The 24,129-nt window shown below is 43.3% G+C and overlaps 1 protein-coding gene across 3 annotated transcripts; it reads right to left on the reverse strand.

The window, feature by feature from the left end:
- Positions 1 to 1,199: 1,199 nt before the first annotated feature.
- On the reverse strand, positions 1,200 to 24,129 carry DNAJA3 (DnaJ heat shock protein family (Hsp40) member A3). 3 transcript variants are annotated; one of them, XM_044980660.1, is made up of 12 exons: positions 23,897 to 24,129; positions 21,080 to 21,216; positions 20,174 to 20,257; positions 18,876 to 19,076; positions 18,439 to 18,591; positions 16,240 to 16,387; positions 14,969 to 15,033; positions 13,636 to 13,764; positions 11,453 to 11,568; positions 9,049 to 9,146; positions 3,903 to 4,025; positions 1,200 to 2,453 (listed from the first exon to the last, which is right to left on the reverse strand). In XM_044980660.1, the coding sequence occupies exons 1-11, from the start codon at positions 24,096 to 24,098 to the stop codon at positions 3,916 to 3,918; spliced, it is 1,443 nt and encodes a 480-aa protein (XP_044836595.1). In that variant the 5' UTR covers positions 24,099 to 24,129; the 3' UTR covers positions 1,200 to 2,453; positions 3,903 to 3,915. The 3 variants fall into 3 exon arrangements, with proteins under 3 accessions (XP_044836595.1, XP_044836596.1, XP_044836597.1); XM_044980661.1 differs by having other exon boundaries at positions 23,912 to 24,127; XM_044980662.1 differs by lacking the exon at positions 3,903 to 4,025 and having other exon boundaries at positions 23,897 to 24,128.

The following is a 24,129-nucleotide window of genomic DNA, read 5'->3' on the forward strand; positions in this document are numbered from 1 at the left end:
CCAGCCTGAATTCTCCGCCACCTTTCAGAGAGCTGTGTCAATGCTTTGCTAGGTTATTACAGCCTTAGGCTTTGTCTACATTACCAAGTTTTGTTGCCAAAAACTGCCTTTTGGCGACAAAACAGTGAGTGTACACGCTGTAATGCAACTTGTCGGGAAAAATGCCCGCTTTCAGCGACAAAAAACTTCCACCCTTACGAGACTTTATTTTCCCATCCCTTTATTGTCGACAAAGAGCCAGTGTAGACAATGTTGTTTGTTTTGTCGATAGAACTAGCTTCTGCCAGTATCCCCCAATGTCTGCCATGATTGCTCTGCTCAGTGTTTTGAGCTCTGCTGCCCTGCAGGCACACACCTCCTCCCCTTTCAAAACTGTGGGAAGTATCTGACAGCTGAGTGTGCTGCTCCATTTGGGGAACAAAGAGCAAATCATTGGAATGCTCCTGTTCTGCCCTGCATTAGGAACACAGCGGCAGTGTCGTGGGAGGGACGGGGGCAGAGGAGGGAGGGAGACTGGTGTGCTGCTTTGATATTTCTCAGCACGGATCACTCACAGAGCTACTCATGATGCTGCTCCCAGCAGCTGAGGCTATGGGAGAACTTGGAGGGAATCCTCCCAAGATGCACAGCGATCAGCTCTGCCTTCCCACAACACTGCACTAGCGGATACATACCTACAGTGCATTGTTCACACTGTCAATGATCGTGCCCACAATGCGGGCATGATCTATCGACAGAGGCAGCAAGTGTGAACTCCTTTGGTGATTTTTGTTTTGTCGACTTTTGGGTGTCAACATAAGTTTTCCTAACAAAACTTGGTAGTATAGACAAAGCCTTAGTCTGACTCAGGCTCCTAGGCTCAGCAAAGCTAAAAATGGGACTGCATGGGACACTAAGCTGAAGTGCCTCCCTGTTGAGCAGTAAATGAATGACCTGTAAAGCACTAGCACAGGCAGGATAGAGTGCTAAGAATTTTAGGCATTATTTCTACACCAGTTAGCAGTAAGACAGTACAGACAGAGACTGAAGAAAGAGGGCTGAGACTTCTTTCTGAAACACTTTTCCAACCCCCTTCTCTGAGCAACAAGTACCTTCCCCCTCCCCCAGCATCTGGACTAAAAATAAAAAACCCTTCACAGCCTGCAGTCCAAAGTACTCTTCCAGGTGATTTGTAAGGAGGGGAAAGCAGCACAACACAACAGGTTTTAAATATCTTTATGATTAGATCATCTTATTTACATCAATACAGAATCACTTTACAGACAATATAATCAGGAGGCAACAGGTGCTTTATTTTAGCAACTTAAGAAGGGATGTACTAAGACAACTCCTGTTTAACTGGTCAATTCCTAGCACATGGGCTTGTGGGTAGTTGTAAAGTATTCAACTAAAAGGCAGGCTGCAGTAACCATGAAAATACTGTTCACTAGTGCTTAATTCCTGCAGTAGAGTCTAAACTAATTCATTTGTATTTTTATACCTGTATAAAATGAAACAATGATTCTTAGAGGCTGAGCATTTACATTTGCTTGTATCACCACCAACATAAGAAAGCCCCTTTTTCTGGAGACTAACACGGCTCGATTGTAATGTAACAATTGACAGCCCCAGAGCCTTTCATAAGAGCTGGTGAGAGATCTGTATTGGTTTAGAAACAGCAATGTTCTACCTTGTTTTGCTACCTGCAGTTAACCTCTGAGAGGAAGGGAACAGTTGATGCAAAATGCAGATTCTAATCAGTGTTGTCTGTAGGGGAGGCTAACGAGACAAGGAAAGCCATACCCATCCTCACAGCTTGTGGGGGACCATATGCAATTATGCTCCTTCACTGTTACTCAATCTCAGCAGAAGTGATATATCCCTCTTTAAGAGAATGTATTACATAAGTCTAGAGCCAAGGCCTCTTCACATCAGATTTTACTGTTCAAGACAGGATTATGACCTTTGACAAACCAAGCCTTCTAGGAAAGGATGCACCAAGCAGATCTAGCACTGAAGAAAGGTGACCAAGTGGATGGGCTTGTCAAGACATTTGCACGCTGAGTGGGAAGCCAGGTAGCTGAAAGCTCAGTATAGCAAACTGCTTCATTTTCCACTGGAAACAAAATTTTCATTTTACCATTAAAATTTCCACCACATTTGACTCTAAATTATAATGCAAGTTTTGATACTGTAAATAGGGCCAGAAGGATCTGAATGAGGTCCCAGCACTAGGAAACCTAGAACCTTTACAGATGCCTTTGTCACCATTCACTAAGGCAATTAATTCCTCCAGATCTGGCGATTGTTGGTGCCTCTGTGGTTCATGGCGTTGCTGGCTGGCAGTGAGTTTGCTGCTAAGTGACATCCTTTCATTTCCAAGGCCCACAGCCAGAAGACAGAATGGCTCCCCCCCGGATGGAGGAATGATCTACTGCTGCTTCCCACTGTCTAGTTTCCAGTAGAACGTTTCCCTGGAGTTAAAGATGGGGAGAATATTTAGCATTTAATGAACTACTCATGTCCAAGCCTAAGAATGTCACACAGCAGTCAAAGGTTGTTGGCAAATGCCTCAGTAACAAGGAGAAGTTCCCCCTTTAGCTGAGAGCACACTTCATTAGTCCCTGGGAACTGACACGGAAGGAATCTTAACTCAGTAAGAAAATTAAGACAAACTCTGGGCCTCAGAGGCTGGGAATCCTCAGCCTGCACTGCAGGGTATCTGGAGTCCAAGTATTCTTATCATGTGCACTGCTCCATCACATTCACAAACAAGGTGTTTAAAGTGTGCTATCTACTCAGAGTTGACTAAAAATGGCATTGGGGTCTCGTGACTATTGCACATCATGGATTTCTAGATCTAATCTGCTTAGTTTATAAATGAAGAAATTCCTCTAGCACCAACTGCCAGCCCTTGCAAACTCAGCCTGGGACTGAGAGTCAAACTAGATTCCATCCTAGCACTGCTCATCAGTATTAAAGGCTCGACAGGCTCAACTGTGCCCCCAGTGACATCTGTGCAATCCCCTTGCCTTCAACAGGCTTGTCAAGGTGTCACCAACAAACATGGCAAGCTGCATTCTGTTCTTCCTTGTGCATCAGCAGCAGAATGGTTTGCATAGGGTGACCAGATATCACAATTTTATAGGGACAGTCCCGATTTTTGGGTCTTTTTCTTATATAGGCTCCTATTACCTCCCCACCCCCGTCCCGATTTTTCACATTTGCTGTCTGGTCACCCTAGGTTTGCATCATCTAGCTGTGCTGACCAGCAGGATTAAAAGCACTAAGCTTGTTTCAGTTACAGTGAGCAGATCTTTCTCAGAATACAACCAGGGAGCAGATCTGGGGACTAAAGCGGGGCTATTTTCACTTTTCTGAGTAGAGCCATATGTTAAACAGATCTATGCTGCATATCTAGTTAGTTAGCAGCTACAATGCAATTTAACCCTACACTGCTGGGTTCTGCTATTGCTAAGGCCTTGGCTACACTTGCAAATTTGCAGCGCTGCAGCAGGGTGTGAAAACAAACCCTCTCCAGCGCTGCAAATTGCGGCGCTGCAAAGCGCCAGTGTGGTCAAAGCCCCAGCGCTGGGAGCGTGGCTCCCAGCGCTGTACGTTATTCCCCACAGGGAGGTGGAGTACGGACAGCGCTGGGAGAGCTCTCTCCCAGCACTGGCGCTTTGACTACACTTAGTGCTTCAAAGCGCTGCCACGGCAGCACTTTGAAGTGCAAGTGTAGCCATAGCCTTAGAGATAAAATAAAATGACTAGGTTTTAAATACTGATGGCTGGAAGGCCTGAGGCTAAGTAAAAATCAATGCAATTTCTTTGCTTCCTCTCCAATCTACCTCCCAAGAAGAGATGCATGTTCTGCTTAATGTGAGGAAAGAACAATCAGTAAAGTACAAGAGGTTTCCTACCTCAGATGGGATATCAGGAGCTAAACATTTTCTTAAGTTTGGTAAGGAATCCCTCCTTGTTCTCCCCCGCCTCAGCCTCAGGCCTATCCTCGCCTGCTTCAGAGCTATCCGTGGCCCTGCCACCTAGACATAAACAGCAGAGCTGCTATCAGGGTACACTTCAATCTGTGCCAATTACCACACATCTTGGAACAGCACTCAGAAGCCTAGATAAGGTTATGGAACTATTTTAGACAATAAATTTGGAGCTTGTGAAGTGAAACACAACATGCCTGGCTTTCGCCAGTGCTCATGTGTGCAGATACTGTGTAAACATCCCTGCACAGATCTGCTACTGCACACGAGCCACCTGCTGTTCCTCCTTTGCATCTCTTGGCAGTGGCTTGAGAGAATGCAATGAGACCAGGCACTATAATTTGCATTTCTGATCAAAGTGAAAAATCTGGGCCCCAGAGGTGAAAGACAAGTGCATTAACCTAGAGTACCACTCATTCCCCTCTGCCCCCCTCCCCCATTTCCCAGCCCGCTGACATTCAAACACTCCAGATTTAAGAAGAGTTTATTATATGCCAACCAAGTTTCAAAGGTGAACAGATATTAGTTGATAAGAGGCACAAAATCATTAGCTAGTTCAACTTTTAGTAACAGGCAACATGCTGTGTGTGAGCATCAAGGTGTAGCGTGAACGATCCTCTCAGAGAGCAAGTAAGCCACATGCAACACAGACTATCAGAGCTCTGATCAACTCATGCTTAGCTTCTCCATGTCACTAGTACAGCCTCCTGGGTCCAGCAATCTAAGTACATATTCTCTTTACATTGCTCTTCCTAGACTTGTGCACGTCAACTCCCTGCATATAAGTTACAGATGGATGCAATTATTCTAGGATACAAAGTCTGTCATTACATTTAAAACTGAACTGAAGACATGTATTTGCTGCAGCTTTCAGGTGTCCCTAATATTGATAATCTGAGTTGGTTTTGAAACACCCAAACTCACTTGTGAAGGATACTCTTTAAAAGCACCAGAGAGTGGTGTCTCCTCTAGCCACCTATCTAGTGCATCCTTCGCCTGTGTTGTGTACTCCTCTTTTTTCCAAACTTTTGATAGCTGGGCACCCCTTCAGGAAAATGAGGCAAAAACCTATCAATTTTCTCAAATGGTTCGATGAGCAGCAAAACAATTAGCAATGTTACATTTAAAGTATTGTCACTGGTATCTGAGCGAGCAGCCACTGAAATGAATGGGAGACTTCCCCTCTCAGGGCTATGCTTTCAGGATCTCAGTAACTCAGGCAGATGTTGCTGCATTGGTGTCACTCCTGTCACATTTCAAAGGTTTTCCCACAAAGAGAGCTAGAGACTTTTAAATGCCCTCCCAAGGAGTTACCTCACATTGGGGGAAATACTGGTGTACCCCATGCCATGCTTATCAAAGCACACTTCCCATTAGTAACTAATCCCATGCAGAATGCTATCACCAAACAGCCCAGGTGGAGAAGGACAAAACCATTACATGGCCTCCCTCGGGTGCACCCTCACTCAGCGTAAGTGCTTTTTTCAGGCAGGCCATGCACTGTTTAGCCACTTGATTTGTTATTTATTATATGTATTGCAGTAGCATCTAGAGGGCAGGAGTCCCTTGTACTAGCTTTATTCAGACACATTAGAGAGCTGGTCCCTGCTCAAAAGAGCTGTTATGTCTCAATGTACCTGACTTGTGTGCACTAATGGACCAATAACAACAGGCCCTGGAGTGTCTTCCTGCTCTAACGTCTCCTTCTTGTGTCTCCTTCTCTTTGGTTGACATGCAAAAGGAGGTAATTTCATATGCAAAATCACTGAAAAAAATGCAAGATTTCAAGTGCTTGGCTTTTGAATGCAAGGCCCTGTGACAGGGCAATTTACTGCCATATCCTCAGGAGACCATATTGAATTAAGTAGCTTTGGGATCCATTGTATTAAATGAATGGTTTGTGTATTATCGGGGGTTGTGACTGTACATAACTTCAGGGAAAGGGGGGGTTAAATTTCCCCACCACCCCGCCTTTAGAAGCTTTGACCTGAGGAGAGGGTCATTGTCCGCTGGTTACCTGTTCCCAGAGTCACAAGATCAAACGCCTGGGCTGTAAAAAGGAAAAACTGAACTATTCCTGCGGGTGCTTGTTCTGAGCTGAGGCCTTATGAACTTGTAACCACACAAAAACCTGTGTGGGGTCTGATGGAGACTCCTACCTAAGCCCTAGGCTGGAGTTGGGGGTGGTCTCTGTTAAGCTTTTCCACATGTATGTAGGTTTTTATTGTTGTAATATGTTTTCACCTTACTGTGCTTGCTTAAAAAGCACTGTGTGGTAACGTGTGACAGGTGGCAATCACACTGTTCATAGCCTTCGGAGAGAAATCAAAGCGCAGACGCTGACCTGGACAGGCAGTCTGCTTACGGGGAAAATAGGAATATAGGCAGGGACCTGTGCAGCCTGGAAAAATCCAGTCGGGAGTGAGTGAGGGGTATGATGGCTGGCGACCTAGCAGCCTGAGTGTGGGTGCCGTTGGTGGACCATACAGAGGGAATACAAGTGCAGTTGCCCTGAAGTGTGACAGACGCTACCATAAATGAAGAACAATTACCCATGTATCAGAGACGAGGCTCATTTTTTAATGGATTCCTGTACCGTACAGTAAATAAGGGGATGGAAAGTTCAGCTAGAGGAAGTGGAGGAAAAGTCAGCTGCTGGACCTATCCTTAGGAAAGTCACCACATGCATTTAGAGGGAACCAACTCACTAGACCTGCAATCTCTCCTCCATCAGTGTGCAGATCAAGAGGAGGGACATCAATATCTTAAGCAGTGAGGATAAAAACCACACAGCGTAGGGAACTTACTGACTTGTGTACATGTGAAGTCACTAGGCCTGTGTTTATTTTAAGATATGTTTTGTTTGCTACATTCTGAGGCACCCAAAAGAGTTGTGAACATGAGGTGCCATATAAATGGACAGATTGCCACCAAAAGCCAACTCTCTGCAGTGCTGCTGACAAAAGAATATGATCTATGGGAAGGAAAGAGCCTGATAAAGTTTCCACCCCGGTTCTCTGGCCCTTTGAGAATAGCCTCCAGCAAAAACAAAGGAGACTAGTCTGGCTATTTCTGCTATTTCTATAATAAAAAATGAGTAGAAAAAAAACCTCATGAAATCCTTTTCAGGCCTTCTTTACTCATCATAAATTGGCCAACAAAGAAAGAGCACTTTTCTTTGCAGTCCGCCTTTCAAGTCTACTCCAGAAGTCAGTCAGAGTCAGACTGATGCAATGGTAGTGAAACACGACCCTGCGGTGGAATTCCCCGCAGATGTACTGTACTCCACAGTATCCACTTCCTGTGAGTGAGAACACCCTTTTGGGGTAGCGTGTTTATAAACACAGCTAGGAAGGCTAGACCACAGGGTGGATAAAAATCATGATTTAAAAAAATAGATTTTCTGATTTCAATTCAGATTTATATTATTAGTTCTTTACTTCCATGCCATTTTTACTCTTAAATTGCTAAAGTGGGTGTTTTGTACTTGTTTCCTTAGTTTCTTAATTGTAACGTTTCAGGTTTTACAGATTTTTTTTTCTCCTAAGAAGTCTCACTTCAAATGCTCATTCATGCTGGAAAAGGCAAGCCAAGGGCCTCATTTAACATGCTTATTGTGAGAACACCACAAACACAAACAAAATGGATAAACCAGTAACCCATGCCCTCTTCCAGTATATGAAACTTCCTCAAGTTAAGCTGAAATGCTTCACCAGCCTATCCTCTATCTGGGTTTGCTGTGAGAAATCATAGGACTGTATTCCTATGTCACTTAGGAGCTTTTGAAAATCTCATCCTTACATGCCTAACTTTAGGCTCCTATTTTTGAAAAATGTGGCCTGTGGGAATAAAAAATTGTGAACTTTTTTAATGTACTGAAAGTCTGAACAACTTTTAGTTTGCTGTTAAGATTTGAAGCAATTTTGATTTTATGCCACTAACAAAGTTTTAAATAAAAATACAACTTTAGCTGCTGATGCAGCAAACAGTTACGTACGGATTTACTTTCAGTGAAGTCCCAGTGAAGTAAATATGACTATCCACGTGAGTAAAGTTATGTAGCTGCTTAAGTATTTGCAGGATCAGGCCTTAATTTTCAGTGTTTTGCACCTATTACAGTTTTGTAAAATTCAAATAAGATTTATCCTACTTAATGGCATTTTTAAAAAGCCTTTATAATTTAGTTCCTTATACATTTTAATCTAAAACTGAAATAACACAAATTTACAGGTTAGTTTAACAAATGTTCAATCTGATTTAAATCAATGTACTTTTTTGTTTAAAGTGATACAATTAGGATTAATATAAATTATTTCAATTGCTCTGCCCTGCCTAGACAGGCACATTGGCAGCTTCTGCATACGCCAAACAGTCTCCTTTTGAGAATCTCCTACATCTACTAAATGCAAATTAAAAGGCTGAGCTTTACAAAGTAAAGTTTCTACTCATTTAGAGTTTTAAAAAGTGACTCAAATCAGAACTACTGGGGTAATGCAAAGTAACCAAAGCACCAAGAACATATGGGAGACACTTATCCTACACAGACATTCTAGGCCCAATCCTGCACCTCTTAAAGGCACTGACAAAATTCCCTTTTGGTTCAATGGAAACAAGACTGGCCCCTCTATCACCACTCAAAAACGAATTAAAAGGAATTTCAAATCCACCATAGGTGTGGTGAAGTTAAATGTTACAATGGAAATGAAGGCTCACTGCAAAATTCAGTTGTATTATAGGAACATCTGAAGATAATGGTGCTCTCCACTCATGCCACCAGTGCATACCTAAATGCACAGTAAATACTAGGGAGAGAGGGTAAGACTGATGATTTCTGGCAGGAGGCTACTGCTTCCTACTTGCTGTATTAAACTCTATTAACACCACACTAACAACAGTTATTTTTAAAACAGAAAAAATACTTAGCAGCCTCAGACAAGATGAAAAAAGGCTTCTGCGTACACAACCTGCTCCAAAAGCCACCTTAGGCCTGGTCCCTCCCCTGTAACCTACAGGAGGCATTCCCTGCAGCCAGTACCCAAAGAAGCAGCAATGTACATCACACACAGCTTACCAGCAGATGTATTTGTGACTCCATTCACTGTCCCTTCCACATCCGTCTCATCCTCAGCATAGTTCATCATTAAGGCTCGCTGGCGATCTGTCAGCCTCCTGCAGGTCAGAGTATAATGTTGCTATCTCAGTCAGTATTCACTTTAGGGATAGATACCTTTGCAGTCCAAACTCAGCTTCCCACCAAGCAGCACACAGGAGTGCTACTGATAATGCAAAGCTAATATAACTGAGATGCCTTCAAAATCCAAATGACCCTTTTAAAATAAGCACCTGAGAAAGGAATACGCCTTGCTAATGGAAACCTCTAGGGGAACAGGGAAGATTCTAGTCACTGCATTTCATCTGATTGCAGAAGAGTAAGTCAAACATTTTAAAGAGTTGAAACTAAGATGACTCAAACTGGAAGCTACATCTGAATGTCAAGTTGGCAGAAGAGCACTCAAGAAATGGAGTTCCCACTTGAGTGCATGACACAAACACAGGAGACTTTTCAAGCTTTTTCAAGTTTACCTTGCAACAAGGTTATGAGGATGGCTTAGAGGGCTAGGCAGCCAGTCCTAAGACTCCTTAGAACAGGTTTAAAAGCTCAGGAGGGTAAACTCATCCTTCTGAGGTAGTGATACTCAGACTCGGTGGTTCAGGAGCCAAATTAGCAATCAGCATTACCCCAAAGAGCCACAGTATTATGAATTCATTGTTTCATTTACTCTATACTCATATTTAAACAGTAGGACAGGGAAATATTTAGTTTATATATTAGTGTATATTATTCTCACAGCAAATAAGTTAATAACTTAGTGCAAGTTGATAACTTAATTGGTTTATAACAGTAAAAGCATCCTGACTGGTTAGTAAGTAAATCTCAGTGTTTTAATATCACGTGCTGCGAAGAGCTGCAGGAGACATATTAAAGAGTCACTTGCGGCTCCTGAGCCTCAGTCTGAGTATCACTGTTCTGAGGTATACGTACTCTGGGTTCCATAGAGTTGCTCTCAGTAAACACGGGACCTATGCAACCTCAAGAATAGTCACATAATTGCAGATTTATTTTTAATTGCCACAGTTACCTTTCAGGCGTTTATTTTTGTTTTTAAATTAGGTCTCTAATCCTTCTGGCTACAATAACCTTCAAAACTTGATGGGAGTGTAAACAGATGCTTTGGTGTATGAATTTGCAAGAAGCCTGAAACAACTCCAAGAGTTGTCAATTGTGCTATTCATGTAAATGGGCTTGTTAATACACATGTGAAAAGTCTAACGATGGTTTACATTACAAATATTAACTTTTGCTGCTGATCATTCTAGCAGAATCAAGCAAGAGCAGCCATCCTTCATTATTGGAAGTACAGCAATGACTGATATTAGGGAGGGGTAGAATGGCGTGGAGAGCTAGTTGCTAACAAAGGCTACTGGGAATAAGAAAATCCAACTTCCTTCTCCTCTAATGTAGTCATCTCAAATCCTGTCCCAAATGGTGAAAGAAACAGGAGATGCATCCCCTGCTCAGCATCAAAAACCTCAATTGTCAGGTGGACATCAAAACCTAAAGCCACATATGCCACAAATCCCTAGCTACCAAAAGCCCTCCATATAAGTCATCCTTAACTGGCTGTGGAAAACCTCCAGCTTTACAGAGCACCTATATGGTACCACTACAAAAATCCGTGGCACACTGAGAATCTGGGGGCAACAAAACAAACAGAACAAAGGATTCTGTACTAAGATTAGGATCTATACCACATAAATCCAGGGATCCTGCTGCACTGTTTGGATCTAAGGCTATGTCTATGTTAGGAGTGCTGTTTGTGTGTAGGAATAGCAGTATACTACATTCACAAAGCGCTCCTTGCATGGACACAGGCATAATGGTAAAGCTGCGCCTTGTACCGATACAGTAAAACCACCCCCATGAGTGAAATCAGCTACACTTGTGAAAGTGCAGTTTGGCTGGCACAGCTGTATCCACAGTGGCATAGAGGATCACACCTCTTCACACCCATGACGGACATAGCTATGCTGGCAGAAGTCTGCAGTGTGGATGTAGCCTACTATGCCACACACAGGACAGTGCCTTGCATATTGCTCAATATATTTGGAGTGGAAAAGTTTTTTTGGTTGAGACATTTACGTCTGCTCAGAGCAACCAGGATGTTAGAGTGAAGATCTCATAGCATGGTAATTTAAGCTATAAACTAATCAGTGCAGTTTTTTGGTTAAAAGGAAAAATGTACAGTTCAACAAAACATACAGTAAAATAGAAGTTGGTTTGTTCACTAAATTATCCAGGGCTCAAAGGGCTTCACTCGGGAGCGAAGATCTTTCACTCCCAAGAACACATTCTGCGCAGCAAATTTGCAGATTTCTACAAGACACCTCCAAATCTTAGTAGACCTTCCACTTACTTAGGAACCCTGATCTTTATATGAATGTAGTGGTCTCCATAACCATAACTGTTAACCCTGGAAATGCCTTTCCCACTCATTCGAATCCTCTGGTCTGCTTGAATACCAGGCGGTATCTGTGAATTAAAAAACCCATATTTTATTATTGCTCTGCAGTACCAAGGTGCCAGCATGGAAACCTATAAATAGAGGCCTACTTAAATCACAGAAACATCACAACTTTTTCACAGGTTGGTCACGGCATAAATAGCAGATTTCACAGATGCGTTCATACCATACCACCCTTAGTTCTGTGCTGCTGCTGGCAGCGGTGCTGCCTTCAGAGCCGTCCAGCAGCCGCCACTCTCCTGACGCCCAGCTCCAAAGGCAGCATTGGCACCAGCAGCAGCATAGAAATAAGGGTGGCATGGTATGGTATTGCCACCCTTACTTCTGGAGTACTGTTGGCGGTGGCATTGCCTTCAAAGCTGGGCACGCAACCAGCAGCTGCTGCTCTTTAGCCGCCCAGCTCTGAAGGCAGAGCAGAAGTAAGGGCAGCAATACTGCAACCCCGCTACAACAGGCCTGAGAACCACTTTTGGGCTGGGACTCCCAGTTTGAGAAACACTGTATACTTTTGTATATTTTATCCTATGATATAGGGTAAAAGTACACAAAAGACCACATTTCATGGTCCGTGATGAGTTTTTTCACGGTCATGAATTTGGTAGGGCCCTACCTATAAATGAATCAAGCTATTCCTCCTGCAGACTGTGAAGTAAGGGAGGAGGGATTTATTTCTATATTTAGATAACTAGGTAGTGCTCAGATATTACTCAATAGTAATGAAAAAGCATTCAACACTGGGAATTAAAGCGAACTACCTACTAAGAACAGGTGTAATTAAGGACAGATCTACACTAGAAGTGCTTTCCGGGTACAGCTATATTACTATACTATACAGCAAGGGTAGTCAATAAGTGGTCTGCAGGCCAAATCCAGACCACTAGATGCTTTTGAACAGGCCACAAAATCTTTGAATTTACTTATTTTATTTTTACCCTCTCATTCCCTCACAATGCAATCTCCAATACGTTGTACTGTGAATTAACGATTGACTGGTTCTCCTGCATATTTATACCTGCCTCTGGAAATTTCCACTACATGCATCTGACGAAGTGGGTGTTCACCCACGGAAGCTTATGCTCCAATATGTCTGTTAGTCTATAAGATGCCACAGGACTCTGTCACTTTTTACAGATCCAGACTAACATGGCTACCCCTCCGATACTTGCTTCTCCTTAATTCCTTACTTGCTTAATCTGAGCTATCATCTTTTTTGGAGCTTATTTTCAGGTTATACGGTGGTTCAATTTTATTTTTCATTTAATACTTATATTTTTAGTGCAATCGGGCACATTACTAATGCACAGCATTGTATCTGTTTATTGAACAGGGAACCTGCGGTGTGAAAAGTGTTTCTTTGGAGTCTGGACCTTGACTATACCCTAACCAAGAAATCTGGACCTTGACCTATACAGGCATCACACTCCTAGATGCAGCTTACACTGGAAAAAGCTCAATTTTGCCAGTGTAACTGGGTCTACATTAGGGGCTTTTACAGCACAGCTATGTCTAGACATCACACACCCCTCACTGACACAGCTTTGCCAGCAAAAGCTTAAAGTGTACACCCTGCCTAAACCTAATATATTACTTATCACTGAGTCCTGCCACAGTGTGGTCTAGTCCTTATAAAGAGGACAGTCAAGACTCTTAGGTTTTATTCCCACCCCAGCTATTGATTCATTGTGACATCAAGGGGTAATCAACCTCTGGACCTCGCTTTTCCAATGCATAGAACAGTTAATACTTAATTAGCACAGCCCCAGTATGAAGAACATCACCTCCTTGAATAAAGGGCTATGTAAATACAAAATCTAACAAGCTGGTAGGCTAACTGAGCAGAAACAAGACACAGAAACAGGCAGGAGAGAATCATATATACACAAAACCTGGTTTGCAACATTAGTCCAAAGGAGTGTCAAGGACTTTCCCAGCTTGGGGACCATCCCAGTATTCAGGACTAGGACAGCAAGGTCTTGGTACTTGTAACCTTTCACTCTTCTTGAAGACAAAGAATGCATGCTTATTGTTCCAAGCTAAGGTATCTCCTAGCTCCTCCACCCACTGTTAGCACATACCGTGATATTGATGGTTTCATATAGACCCTGAGCTCTGGCTGTACCTCCAAGAACTGCCTGTGCTATCGAGATAAAGAGGTCTGAGTGTATATCTGCTCCATCTCTTCTGAACACAGGGCTTTTCTGAACCTAAAACCAAATAGTTCAAGAGTAATGAGCACAGGTCATGTCAGTACAGTATATGCATCATTCCATGACAAATAACAGGTTAAGTTGTTTTAAGCTGATAGCGAAAATTTTATGAAAAGTCTTACCCTCATCCCCTAAAAATTACATAGCAGGAAATCCAAAATTAAAGTTATTCTTAGAAACTAACCACAAATACACCTCAGGCACTACATATTAATAGCTAGAGGAGGCCTCTACTCTGAAGAAGGATACTAAAAATGGCATTAAGAGATTTCATGTTTCCTGTTTCAATGAATTCCACCCAATTTTTCAGTTTACAAGAAAAAAATTAACTGCCAGGCTGCACACTCAGCCTGAGATCTGAGAATCACACTGTGCTCTTCACTGCTTGTCAATCACCACCAGTAAAGATTCTCTGGAGAGTAGAAAAGAGATTGTACTATCCAGTTCGTAGGACAATGGAATGGCAGGGGGGGAAGGAAGCACCCTCAGTATTTCATAGTACCTCTCTGGCAGTTTTGATGACTGCATTTCACAGGCTCTGGAGAGGTTATTAAATCCTTCTTGAGGGGAATATAAGCAAAAATGGAGGAAGAGATCAGTGTTAATGAAGAGGCCCTCAATTAAATGGTCAGAAGAGAATGAAATCCTTTCAAATGCTAGTGTCTTTAATTTTAGTCCTGATAGAGACATGATACAGATGATACACATGGGTACAGGACTGTATCTGCAAAGAACATGTAAATGGGCAGTGAACTCATTTTTAAAGAGAGAACATTTTAACTTCTAAATTCAGCACCTCATAAATGCATTCTGGCAGTCTCTTTAGGGATTCAGAACATTTGTGTCAGTGACAGCTGATACTATACTAGTACATCACTTCCAGGAATTCCAATTACCAGAGAGTTCGTAAGTTTCCCTGACAGTCTGTATGCTACAGACTGTATCCTAGGGCCAACCTCCCTATATGTAGCAGTGCATTTTTGTTCTATAAATAGGCTAAATAATATTTTACCACTTGCTATGGGGCAGGTGTTTCGCAATCTCAGAAAACTGGAAGGGCTAAAATCACTTCAGCTAGGCGAGATAACCCTCCGGCCCAATTTCCACCTTTACACTGAAAGGAGATAGCTACCAGCACACTACCCCTTCTTCGCAGGGGACGACCCAATGTAAGCAGCGTACAGTCAGGTGTCCCACATACCCTGAATGTAATGAAAATTTCTTTCTTTCCTACGGGCATCCGAACAGTCTGTCCATCCTCCACACCTGCAATCAGAACAAGGACATGAATATTATACTGTTTGTCTGACATTACACTCTACACCTTATGTGCCAAAGCACCTACAGCCTTCCTAGTCCAACCTAATGCCTGAACACCTACAACTACACCTCAACTGGATGTCATCATAGCAGTATTTCCTCATCCAGGAAGAAACACCCATGGATTTACTGGCAGAAACTACAGCGGCAGCAGCAGTGTAACTCATGTTCTCCAAAGGCATCTCAGATGACCACAGCACCCTGTGTTTGAAGAGCGGGGTGTCACCAGGTGTTTGTATCCTAGGATGCACTCATTCTAGTGCCAAGAACAACTGCAGCACTGGACAGCTCATTAATTCAATTCAAGCTGAATTCGATTGTATTATTCTCTTCAAGTGAATTCAGTGCTGGTGAAAGTAAACTATTGAGAGGCACTGGAGACTGACATACTAGGTTTATCTGCAAAGACAGAGACAATGCAAGCTGCTACCCAGACAATCAGACCATTTCTAGGAGGGTGGGGAGTTTTTCAACACTCATTCAATATTCTTTATTGAGTTGACAATTGGGATGGTGCATTTGTGATCTAAGGTAAAATTTTCAAAAGCATCTACATGTATGTCAGTGAAATTCAGAGAGACAAGGGGGGTGAGGTAGTATCTTTTAGTGGACTAATTTCTGTGGTTTCTCTTGCCAAGCTTTTGAGCTTTTCTTCAGCTCTGTTTAAGCTCGAAAGTTGTCTCTCACCAACAGAAGTTGGTCCAATAAATACTCTCTCACCTTTCTTGTCTCTCTAATATCCTGGGACCAACATGGCTACAACAACACTGCATGTATTGAAACTTATGGCAATTAAGTGTTTTTGAAAATTTTACCCATAGACATCTTTCTACTGGGAAATAGAGTTAAGACACAGAAATTCATTGCATAAAGGCCAAACAGCCATGAGATGGTAATTGTTTTCAGCTACCACCATCCTGAAGCCATCACCCAGAGATGAAAAGGTCTGTATCTTATAACTAATCCTTTCAGCCATCTAGCCATCAGTGCTCTTTATTCTTAAAACAGATTTGATGCAGACAAGTTTCTCCATACTGCTGTGTCTGAGCTTTGACTCCATAGAGCCAGCCATTCTCTAGAGGCAAGAAACATGCTCAGCTGAGTTTCACATGGGAAGAGATACACAGCCAGCATGTAAATACAGAAATTGACCTGCTGGTACAGGGACCATCACATTCTTCTTCTGTTTGGTTTGCCCTGAGCCACGACACAACACACACGGTGTTGTCATAACAGAACCACGGCCTCCACATCGCCGGCATGTAGAACGCATCACAAAAGGGCCCGTGTTTACTGTCTCCTAGCAAAAGAAGAAAGAGGGGGGATTAGAGGAATCCTTTGATAGTATACAAGTATTACTAATTTCTGTATAACATCCCCAATGACAAATCCAATCCCTGTTAAGTCAATGGTCCAACACATGCACAGCATGACCTGCTCCAAGGAAATGTATTCTACCTTACTGTGGGATATGGGTAACAGTGGTGGGTCAAAATATGGCCTGAGGAGCTAGATTAGGTGCTTCAACCAGGTCTAACCCACCAAGAAATGTCAGTCTCCTTTTGTTTCCAGATTGCCAGCTGAAGGAGCTCATGCTGTCAGTATCAGCATCCGGGTGTCAGAGAAAGTGGGTGAACAAAGGAAGCCTTGAGAAAAGATTGGGAAAGAGAAGCGCTTCCTATCTGAAGGCCTGATTCTCCACTGCTTTGCACCTTCTGGAGTAATGTGCACCTGTGAAGAGTGGGTGCAAAACTCTCCATTCTGAACTGGTACCCTTTCAGGCCCATAATACACAGGCATAAAATCACTACCCAAGATGCAAGGCAATGGAGAAGCATACCCCAAATCTCTTATTCAGTGAAAGAAACCACCACTCTTAACAGCTTAAAGTGGATAGAGATCTCTGCTCAATCAGAAGCTTTGTGATAACAGAAGTCCTAACTTAACTGTGACCTCTTTCCAATATCATTCATGTACAATCTCAATAACCTATAAAAAAGGTGCAGTTTAGGATACAAAGCAGAAGGTTGCATTTTATTTCACTAATACACTTTGACTGCAAGAGCCTGGAGAGTTTTCACTTCAAGAATTCAGCTGCAATTCAGTAACAGGAGCCAGGAAGACCATATGCATCTCAATCACCTAATTCCAATCCAAGACACACAATGTGTATCTCCACACAGCCTTAAAAATCTGTTTCACAAATGAGCCCAAATCTCTGTAATTCTCCTACCAAACCTCACCCTTGTAATGAGAAGGCAGAGGATGCCAATCTGCAATAAAGCCCTAAATATGATTTCATCATGGAGAGAGTAACACTGAATACATAAATGTGGCAGACTATACGGATGAACAGTGCCTCAAAATGTAAAGGAAACGTTTGAACCCAGCTTCTGTAAACTACAGAAATGATTCAGCATAAAAAAACTAGAGTCAACAAGGTCTCTCAAAAGACAAGGTTTATAACAACATAAGATAACATTCAAAAACCAAGAACAAAAAACTGCCCCTTAATTCCTGAATTGGGAATCAATTCAGTTTTATGACCCCTCGGTGTGAAACTCAGCCTTTCCAAAGGGATGGTTCCCCCACCTCCCCTCCCCTCCCAGTTTCCCAAGCAGTCAATTAATAATATTCCTTCCCCTGAACATTTTGCAAGAAGAGGGGGAAAAACTGAGCTGGACTTAACACCTTGTTCACTAGTGACTAGATAGCATCCTGCACCCTGTCACATGGAGAAAAAAGCAAGAATTGGTTAGGAATAAAATTCAGTTGACTGAGTATATTTAATCCTCATCACAATTTCTCCAGTTTTTTCTTTGGAGGTCACCATTAATAAATAAAGCAATGAATGAGTTTCTTAGAGTACCTGCAGAACACGGGCTGGCTTCTGCGCATAGAGACCAAAAGTTGTTCACATTTGTTACTGGTCGCTATGAAAAAGTAGTACTTAGGTCTCAGTCATAAGGACAAATATCTACATCAGACTTTCTACTTAGTCCAGTTGTTTCAAATCTTAGAAAAAGACCTGGAGACTGAACTACCCTATCAACCCTATAGGTGAAGGATTGAAGCACACAGAGAAACAGCATGGGCAGTGTCAGTGCAAGCCTTTCCCAAGTGGCCTCTGTTCTGTGGATCTGTTTCTGGGTCTCCAAGGCTGGTGAACTGGCCCGTTCTAGCAGCACACGTTTAGATACACAGAAATTGAAATCAAAGCCTACATTTAATCACCTCCTTATTTACTGATGATTTAAGGCATTTTTGAGTAAGGAAAAAACTAACCTGTCCTGAAACAAGAATGTCAAAGAACATTAGAAAATCAGGGTTACACTGTAAAACAGCACTTACCATGCCAGTGCCATTGCAGTAGTGACAGTGCTGCACTTTAGTACCAGGCTCATTCCCCTTGCCACCACACCGCTGACAAGAGTCATTGATATTCACAACAATCTCCTTGTTGACACCTTTTGCCGCTTGACTGAATGTTAACTCCATGATGTACTAGATAAGAGAAAGGAATGGAATCCCAGCTGTAATCTATATGCTGATAGGCTGACACTAAACTGAAATCGCTGTAAGTAAAAGCCCCAGTGGTCTCCACTCAGACTGTGATTGGAACACCATTTAAAATGTTAACAGACACAGTACTGGAGAAGGAGAGGGCCCACCTGACTCATTAACCATCTATACTCAGACATTCTCAGATTTCAGTTTAGGACATCTTCATTATATATACCCAGAGGCTAAGGTCTTTGCAACACAATGTATACATGTATTATCCTTACCTCCTGTGGCTGGTCAAAGACACTCTGAAAATCTCCAAAAGGGGATCCTGAAAACTCCCCAAAGATTTTCCTGAAAAGTTCCTCTGGGTCAATGGTGGGACCACCACCCCAATACTGACGTCCAGCACCCGCTGACCCAGCGTCAAAGCCAGCTGTACCATAAGTATCATATTGTTTTCTCTTCACTTCATCACTTAACACCTATGGGGGAGGAAAGCACAGTACCATCAGGACTCTCTCATAGTACAGAACTGGAGCAGCATGGCTGCCACTAGATAAAAGTATTCAGACATCTGCTCATTCCTAAGTGAATCAGAGTTTACATCCATCACCAGCAAAATATTGGAAACTACTACAGAATCCCAACTTCAATTCCTTTGTATTAGGACAGCTAGACACCTTCAATAATGCCAAAAGGTGAAATGAACACCATGGAAGAAAAGCACACTGTTTCTCTTATGCATATTGGATGGCACAGTTAAGTTCATAAGCATGTGATGCTTCCAAATAAGTACATTAGTTATAGGCAAAGAGATCAGGAGCTCTGAGTTTTTATACTATTTGAAGTTAAGCAAAAGTGACTTTCAATTATCTCTTACCTTGTAGTGTGAAAGACTAGTGGGATGTATCAGAGGGATAGCCGTGTTAGTCTGGATCTGTAAAAGCAGCAAAGAATCCTGTGGCACCTTATAGACTAACAGACTTTTGCAGCATGAACTTTCGTGGGTGAATACCCACTTCTTCAGATGCATCTGAAGAAGTGGGTATTCACCCACGAAAGCTCATGCTGCAAAAGTCTGTTAGTCTATAAGGTGCCACAGGATTCTTTGCTGCTTTTACTAGTGGGATGGGAGCTGGCAAATTAAATAAGCCTGACAGTCAAGATGAGTAAAGTTGGGGGGAGGGAGCAGGATTCTACTAATCCCCCATCCTCAAAAGGCCAGTTACTGATGCCACTTATGTCGTCTTTCTATTGACTAACAGGTCCACTCCAGTACCCAGCTTTTCAACCAGTCCATTTTGTATTGAGGAACAGCACAATGGCCCGCGAGTGGCCCAAAAAAATGCCTAAAATAAATCAGTCAGGTATTCTGGCTAGTTCATTTACTGAAGAATATCCAAATCATTTTTGGCACATACATACTCAGGTCTAGAAAACAATTCTTTGTTACCAATGAAGTAATAGCAGCTCGTTTACATAAATGCTGAGATGAGGGGAGGTATAATTTTTCTAGGCTGTAGTTCTGTTGTGTACTCGGTTACCCACTGTGGTAGGATGGGAACATCAGTCACATTACCTCATAGGCTTCTGCCAGCTGAGAGAACTTCTCCTTAGCTTTAGGGTCATCCTTATTTGTGTCAGGATGGTATTTCTTGGCAAGCTAAGCAAAAGAATGATTAGAAACAGGAGGGAAATAAGTCTACTGTTAGCACTGCTACTTAGTATACCTTCCATGTCAGAAAAAAAAAATTTAGCCAGACCATAGCATTCAACATTTACATTCAGAGGAGACCAAAAGCATTTCCTAAGTAATTTTCTCTCCATATCATTCCCATATATGGGACATAAAAAAGTAGTTTCCTGTTATATTGGTATTAATGCCTCTCCAAACGGTACTGCAAAGCTTTTCCATATAAGCATAGGTGTCGACGGATGAGCTATCTCGTACATACAGGTGAGAACACCCTTTTTCTCCAAGAAGGTCCTGGACATATGCGATAATGTCAGATCAATGGCAGTTATGATCTTACTGCGCTAACACTGAAAATTTTGATTCCAAAAGCTTTCTAATAGGTGGGGGGAAGCCATGTTTATTTATTTTAACAGTCCATCAAGAAAGGACTCTTCCCTCCTGCCAAACAGCCAAAAAAATTCATACAGTATTTCACAAATGTCTAAGAGTTTTACAGCTTTTTGCCCTCCTCTGAAATAATGGGCATTGGCCACTGCCCAGGACAGCACAGGACTATATAGACCATTCTTCTGAATCTGCTCCGCCACATTTATGTTTCTTTGATAACCCCTGCCCCGTCCCTGCCATGTTGTCTTTAGCATAAGAGTTCCTTTTGGAATTTTGATTCACATGCATTACAGATCAGAATAAGATAAATGGGTCATAATGCTCCCCAACCACACCATCATCACAACGGTGAGTTTGAATTCCAAGAGACACCATTTCTTTGTTTTTCTTAGGTATACATGCCTGGTAATAGGCTTTCTTGATCTCCTTCTGGGTGGCATTTCGAGGCACTCCCAAAACCTGGTAGTAATCTTCTTTCGCGTGGAAAGCAGAACTGGTATGAAATGAGGCAGCACATATTAAAGGAGAGCATTTAGTTCCTAAGAAAAATCAGAAAAAAAAGAGTCAGAAAGAATTGTAAAGAAACACATAACTCCCCCTGATGTTCCCAAGACCATTTCCCATTCATCACAGCCTACTATTTTGTATTAAGGATCAAGCCAGCTGTGTCATGGAATTGCACAGGCCACATATGGCCACCTTAGCTGTAAGAGGCAAAAAAGGCGCAGATTTATTAAAAATCATTTCATTACTTTGATTTTCACCTTCAATATTACTAAACTGCATTAACGAATGTGCTGTAAAAGATGTTACTGAACCGATGAAGATCCCAAGACATACTGAAATTTAGACTAAGGGCTTGTCTTCTTGTACAGTGGTGCAACTGCGCCGCTGTAGCGCTTTAGTGAAGACACTACTACGCTGACAGGAAAGCTTGTCTCATTGGTGTAGTTAATCCACTTTGCGAGAGGTGGTAGCTATGTCGACGGAAGCAGCTCTCCTGTCAACACAGTGCTGACTACACAGAGGGTTAGGTTAGTATAACTATGTCATTTAGGAGAATGGATTTTTCAAACCTCTGAGTAACAGCAGTTATACTGCTATAGGTCTGTAGTATAGACCTGGCCTAAGTCTTTAGAATAATAATGGGTGGTAGCAACAGCTAGTCAGCCAATAGCAACAGCTTTAATTGTCACATGGATGTTTCTGCAATTCCAAACAGGAGGAAAGGTTGCGTGTGAGACTGTAAATGGGAGGGGTAGCCCAAGAGATACTTAACACATGGTGCACCCTAGAAAAAAACGGAAAATCTGCATCATTCTACTAAGCCTAACAGCAGGGTATCTAGACACCAACTATGAAAAGTGCCTTAGTGTTGCCCAAGTAACCATCAACTTCTCAGCTGCTCCTTCCTTGAAGGAGACTTAATTCCATTAATCTTCATAAAAACAACAAGGAGTCCAGTGGCATCTTTAAGACTAACAGATTTATTTGGGCATAAGCTTTCAGATGCATCTGAAGAAGTGGTTTTTTACCCACGAAAGCTTATGCCCAAATAAATCTGTTAGTCTTTAAGATGCCACCAGACTCCTTGTTGTTTTTGTGGATACAGACTAACATGGCTATCCCCGATACTATTAATCTTCATAGGAGATCTAAGGGCTAGTCTACACTTACCGTCCGGGTCGACGCGGTGAGTTCGACTTCTCGGAGTTCGAACTATCGCGTCTGATCTAGACGCGATAGTTCGAACTCCGGAAGCGCCGCAGTCGACTCCGGTACTCCACCACTGCAAAAGGCGGTGGCGGAGTCGACCCTGGAGCCGCGGACTTCGATCCCGCGGCGTCTGGACGGGTAAGTAGTTCAAACTAGGGTACTTCAAGTTCAGCTACGCTATTCACGTAGCTGAACTTGCATACCCTAGTTCGACCCCCGCCCTTAGTGTAGACCTGCCCTCAGGGAAGGAAGTAAATTCCCTGGACATTTGTGTCTGCTTCTATTGAGAGAAAACCTCTGCAAAGAGACATGTCATGCAGTGTGTTTTAAAATAAGCAAGATATAAACTCAACCTGCTCTCCCGTGAAAGAATTCCACTGGCAGGATTCCTCTACCTGACTCCTGAGAGCTCTAAACTGGACTATGCTAATTGCATCATCTGCATTGTATACTTCATAGGCTGCTGAGAAAGGTGCTCCCCAAAACATACTGAAGGTCACAGAGGAATGTGAGGACAACCAAGGCCTTAAAAATGATCTGGGACTGAATGGGAGCTGGTGCAGAGCATGAGTGCAATTGGCTCTCATGTATCTATTCCACTCCGTATATGGGCAACTGAACTGCAACTTTCTGAGGTCCCACAGTAGAACAGGTTACAGTAGTGCAACCCAGAGGATTGTCGAACGGGACAAGCACAATCTTCTTGCCAGTTGGAAACAGAGAAACATTTCTGGTCACTATTGCAATTTGGTTATCTAGACTGATCATGCAGAGTATGACAGATTGGGCGCCCCTTCAACAGGCTATGGGCCTGCAGTGAGATACTACTCTCCTCTGAGAATTATTTTATCCTCAAGCTAAAACAGTTTCCTTCCAAATGGTTAGAGGAGTGTTGTTAGACAAGCTGGAAGCAGAGCTCTCCCTTGCTGTGGCTAGACCAGGCCTATGGAATTTATACCATTGGAAGATGCAGCGAATTGCCAGACTTGGGATGAAGGTGAAAGCTGAGTGCTCAGCACAAGGGGCAGCTTTCCCCTCACTAGAGAGGGAACCAAATCTGCTTCCCTTGCTGGAAAGCTAATAACTCCACCTTTACACCCCACAGAATACAGCCCACGGGCCAGGGTGATGGGCACCCCAGAACCCATATGTAAGGAATAGACGTGCCACAGCTCTTTCAAGGAGAGCAGCATGACAGAGCCCTGTCGCAGGGCTGGCAACCCGAGCTCCCTCCCAGGGCCATGGCCATCAAGTACCCCCACCCCATCCCGGCACACAGACAAGGGAACCCCCTTTCCTCCAACACCTCCCACCTGTCCCCAGCATCGCTGGGCCACCAAAAACCCCGCTCTGTGAGACACCCAGGGCCGGGACCTTTCACTCCTCTCCCCCCCCACAATCACCGCCGGCCCCCGACCCCCAGGCACAGCCCCCACCGCGGGTTCCCCGATCCCTCACCCTCGCCCCTCTCACTGCCCGGGCACGGGGTTCCCAACTCATCGCCCCCCCCCCGCTCACCCGCGGGGCTGACCCCGGCGTTCAATGTCAGGAGGCGGCTCCCTGACCCGGCGCGGGGCGGGAAGGAGGCGAGGGCCGCGCTCAGCCGCCGGCCCAGCCACACCACCAGCAGCCGCGTGTCCCCGCCGAGGCCCCGGCTCCTCCCGGCCGCCACACTCAGCCAGCGTGAGGAGCACCTGGCCGCCATCTTGGGACGCCGAGGCACAGAGCGGCTGCGC

Source organism: Mauremys mutica, chromosome 11 (genome assembly GCF_020497125.1).
Source record: "Mauremys mutica isolate MM-2020 ecotype Southern chromosome 11, ASM2049712v1, whole genome shotgun sequence".
Classification (NCBI taxonomy): domain Eukaryota; kingdom Metazoa; phylum Chordata; order Testudines; family Geoemydidae; genus Mauremys; species Mauremys mutica.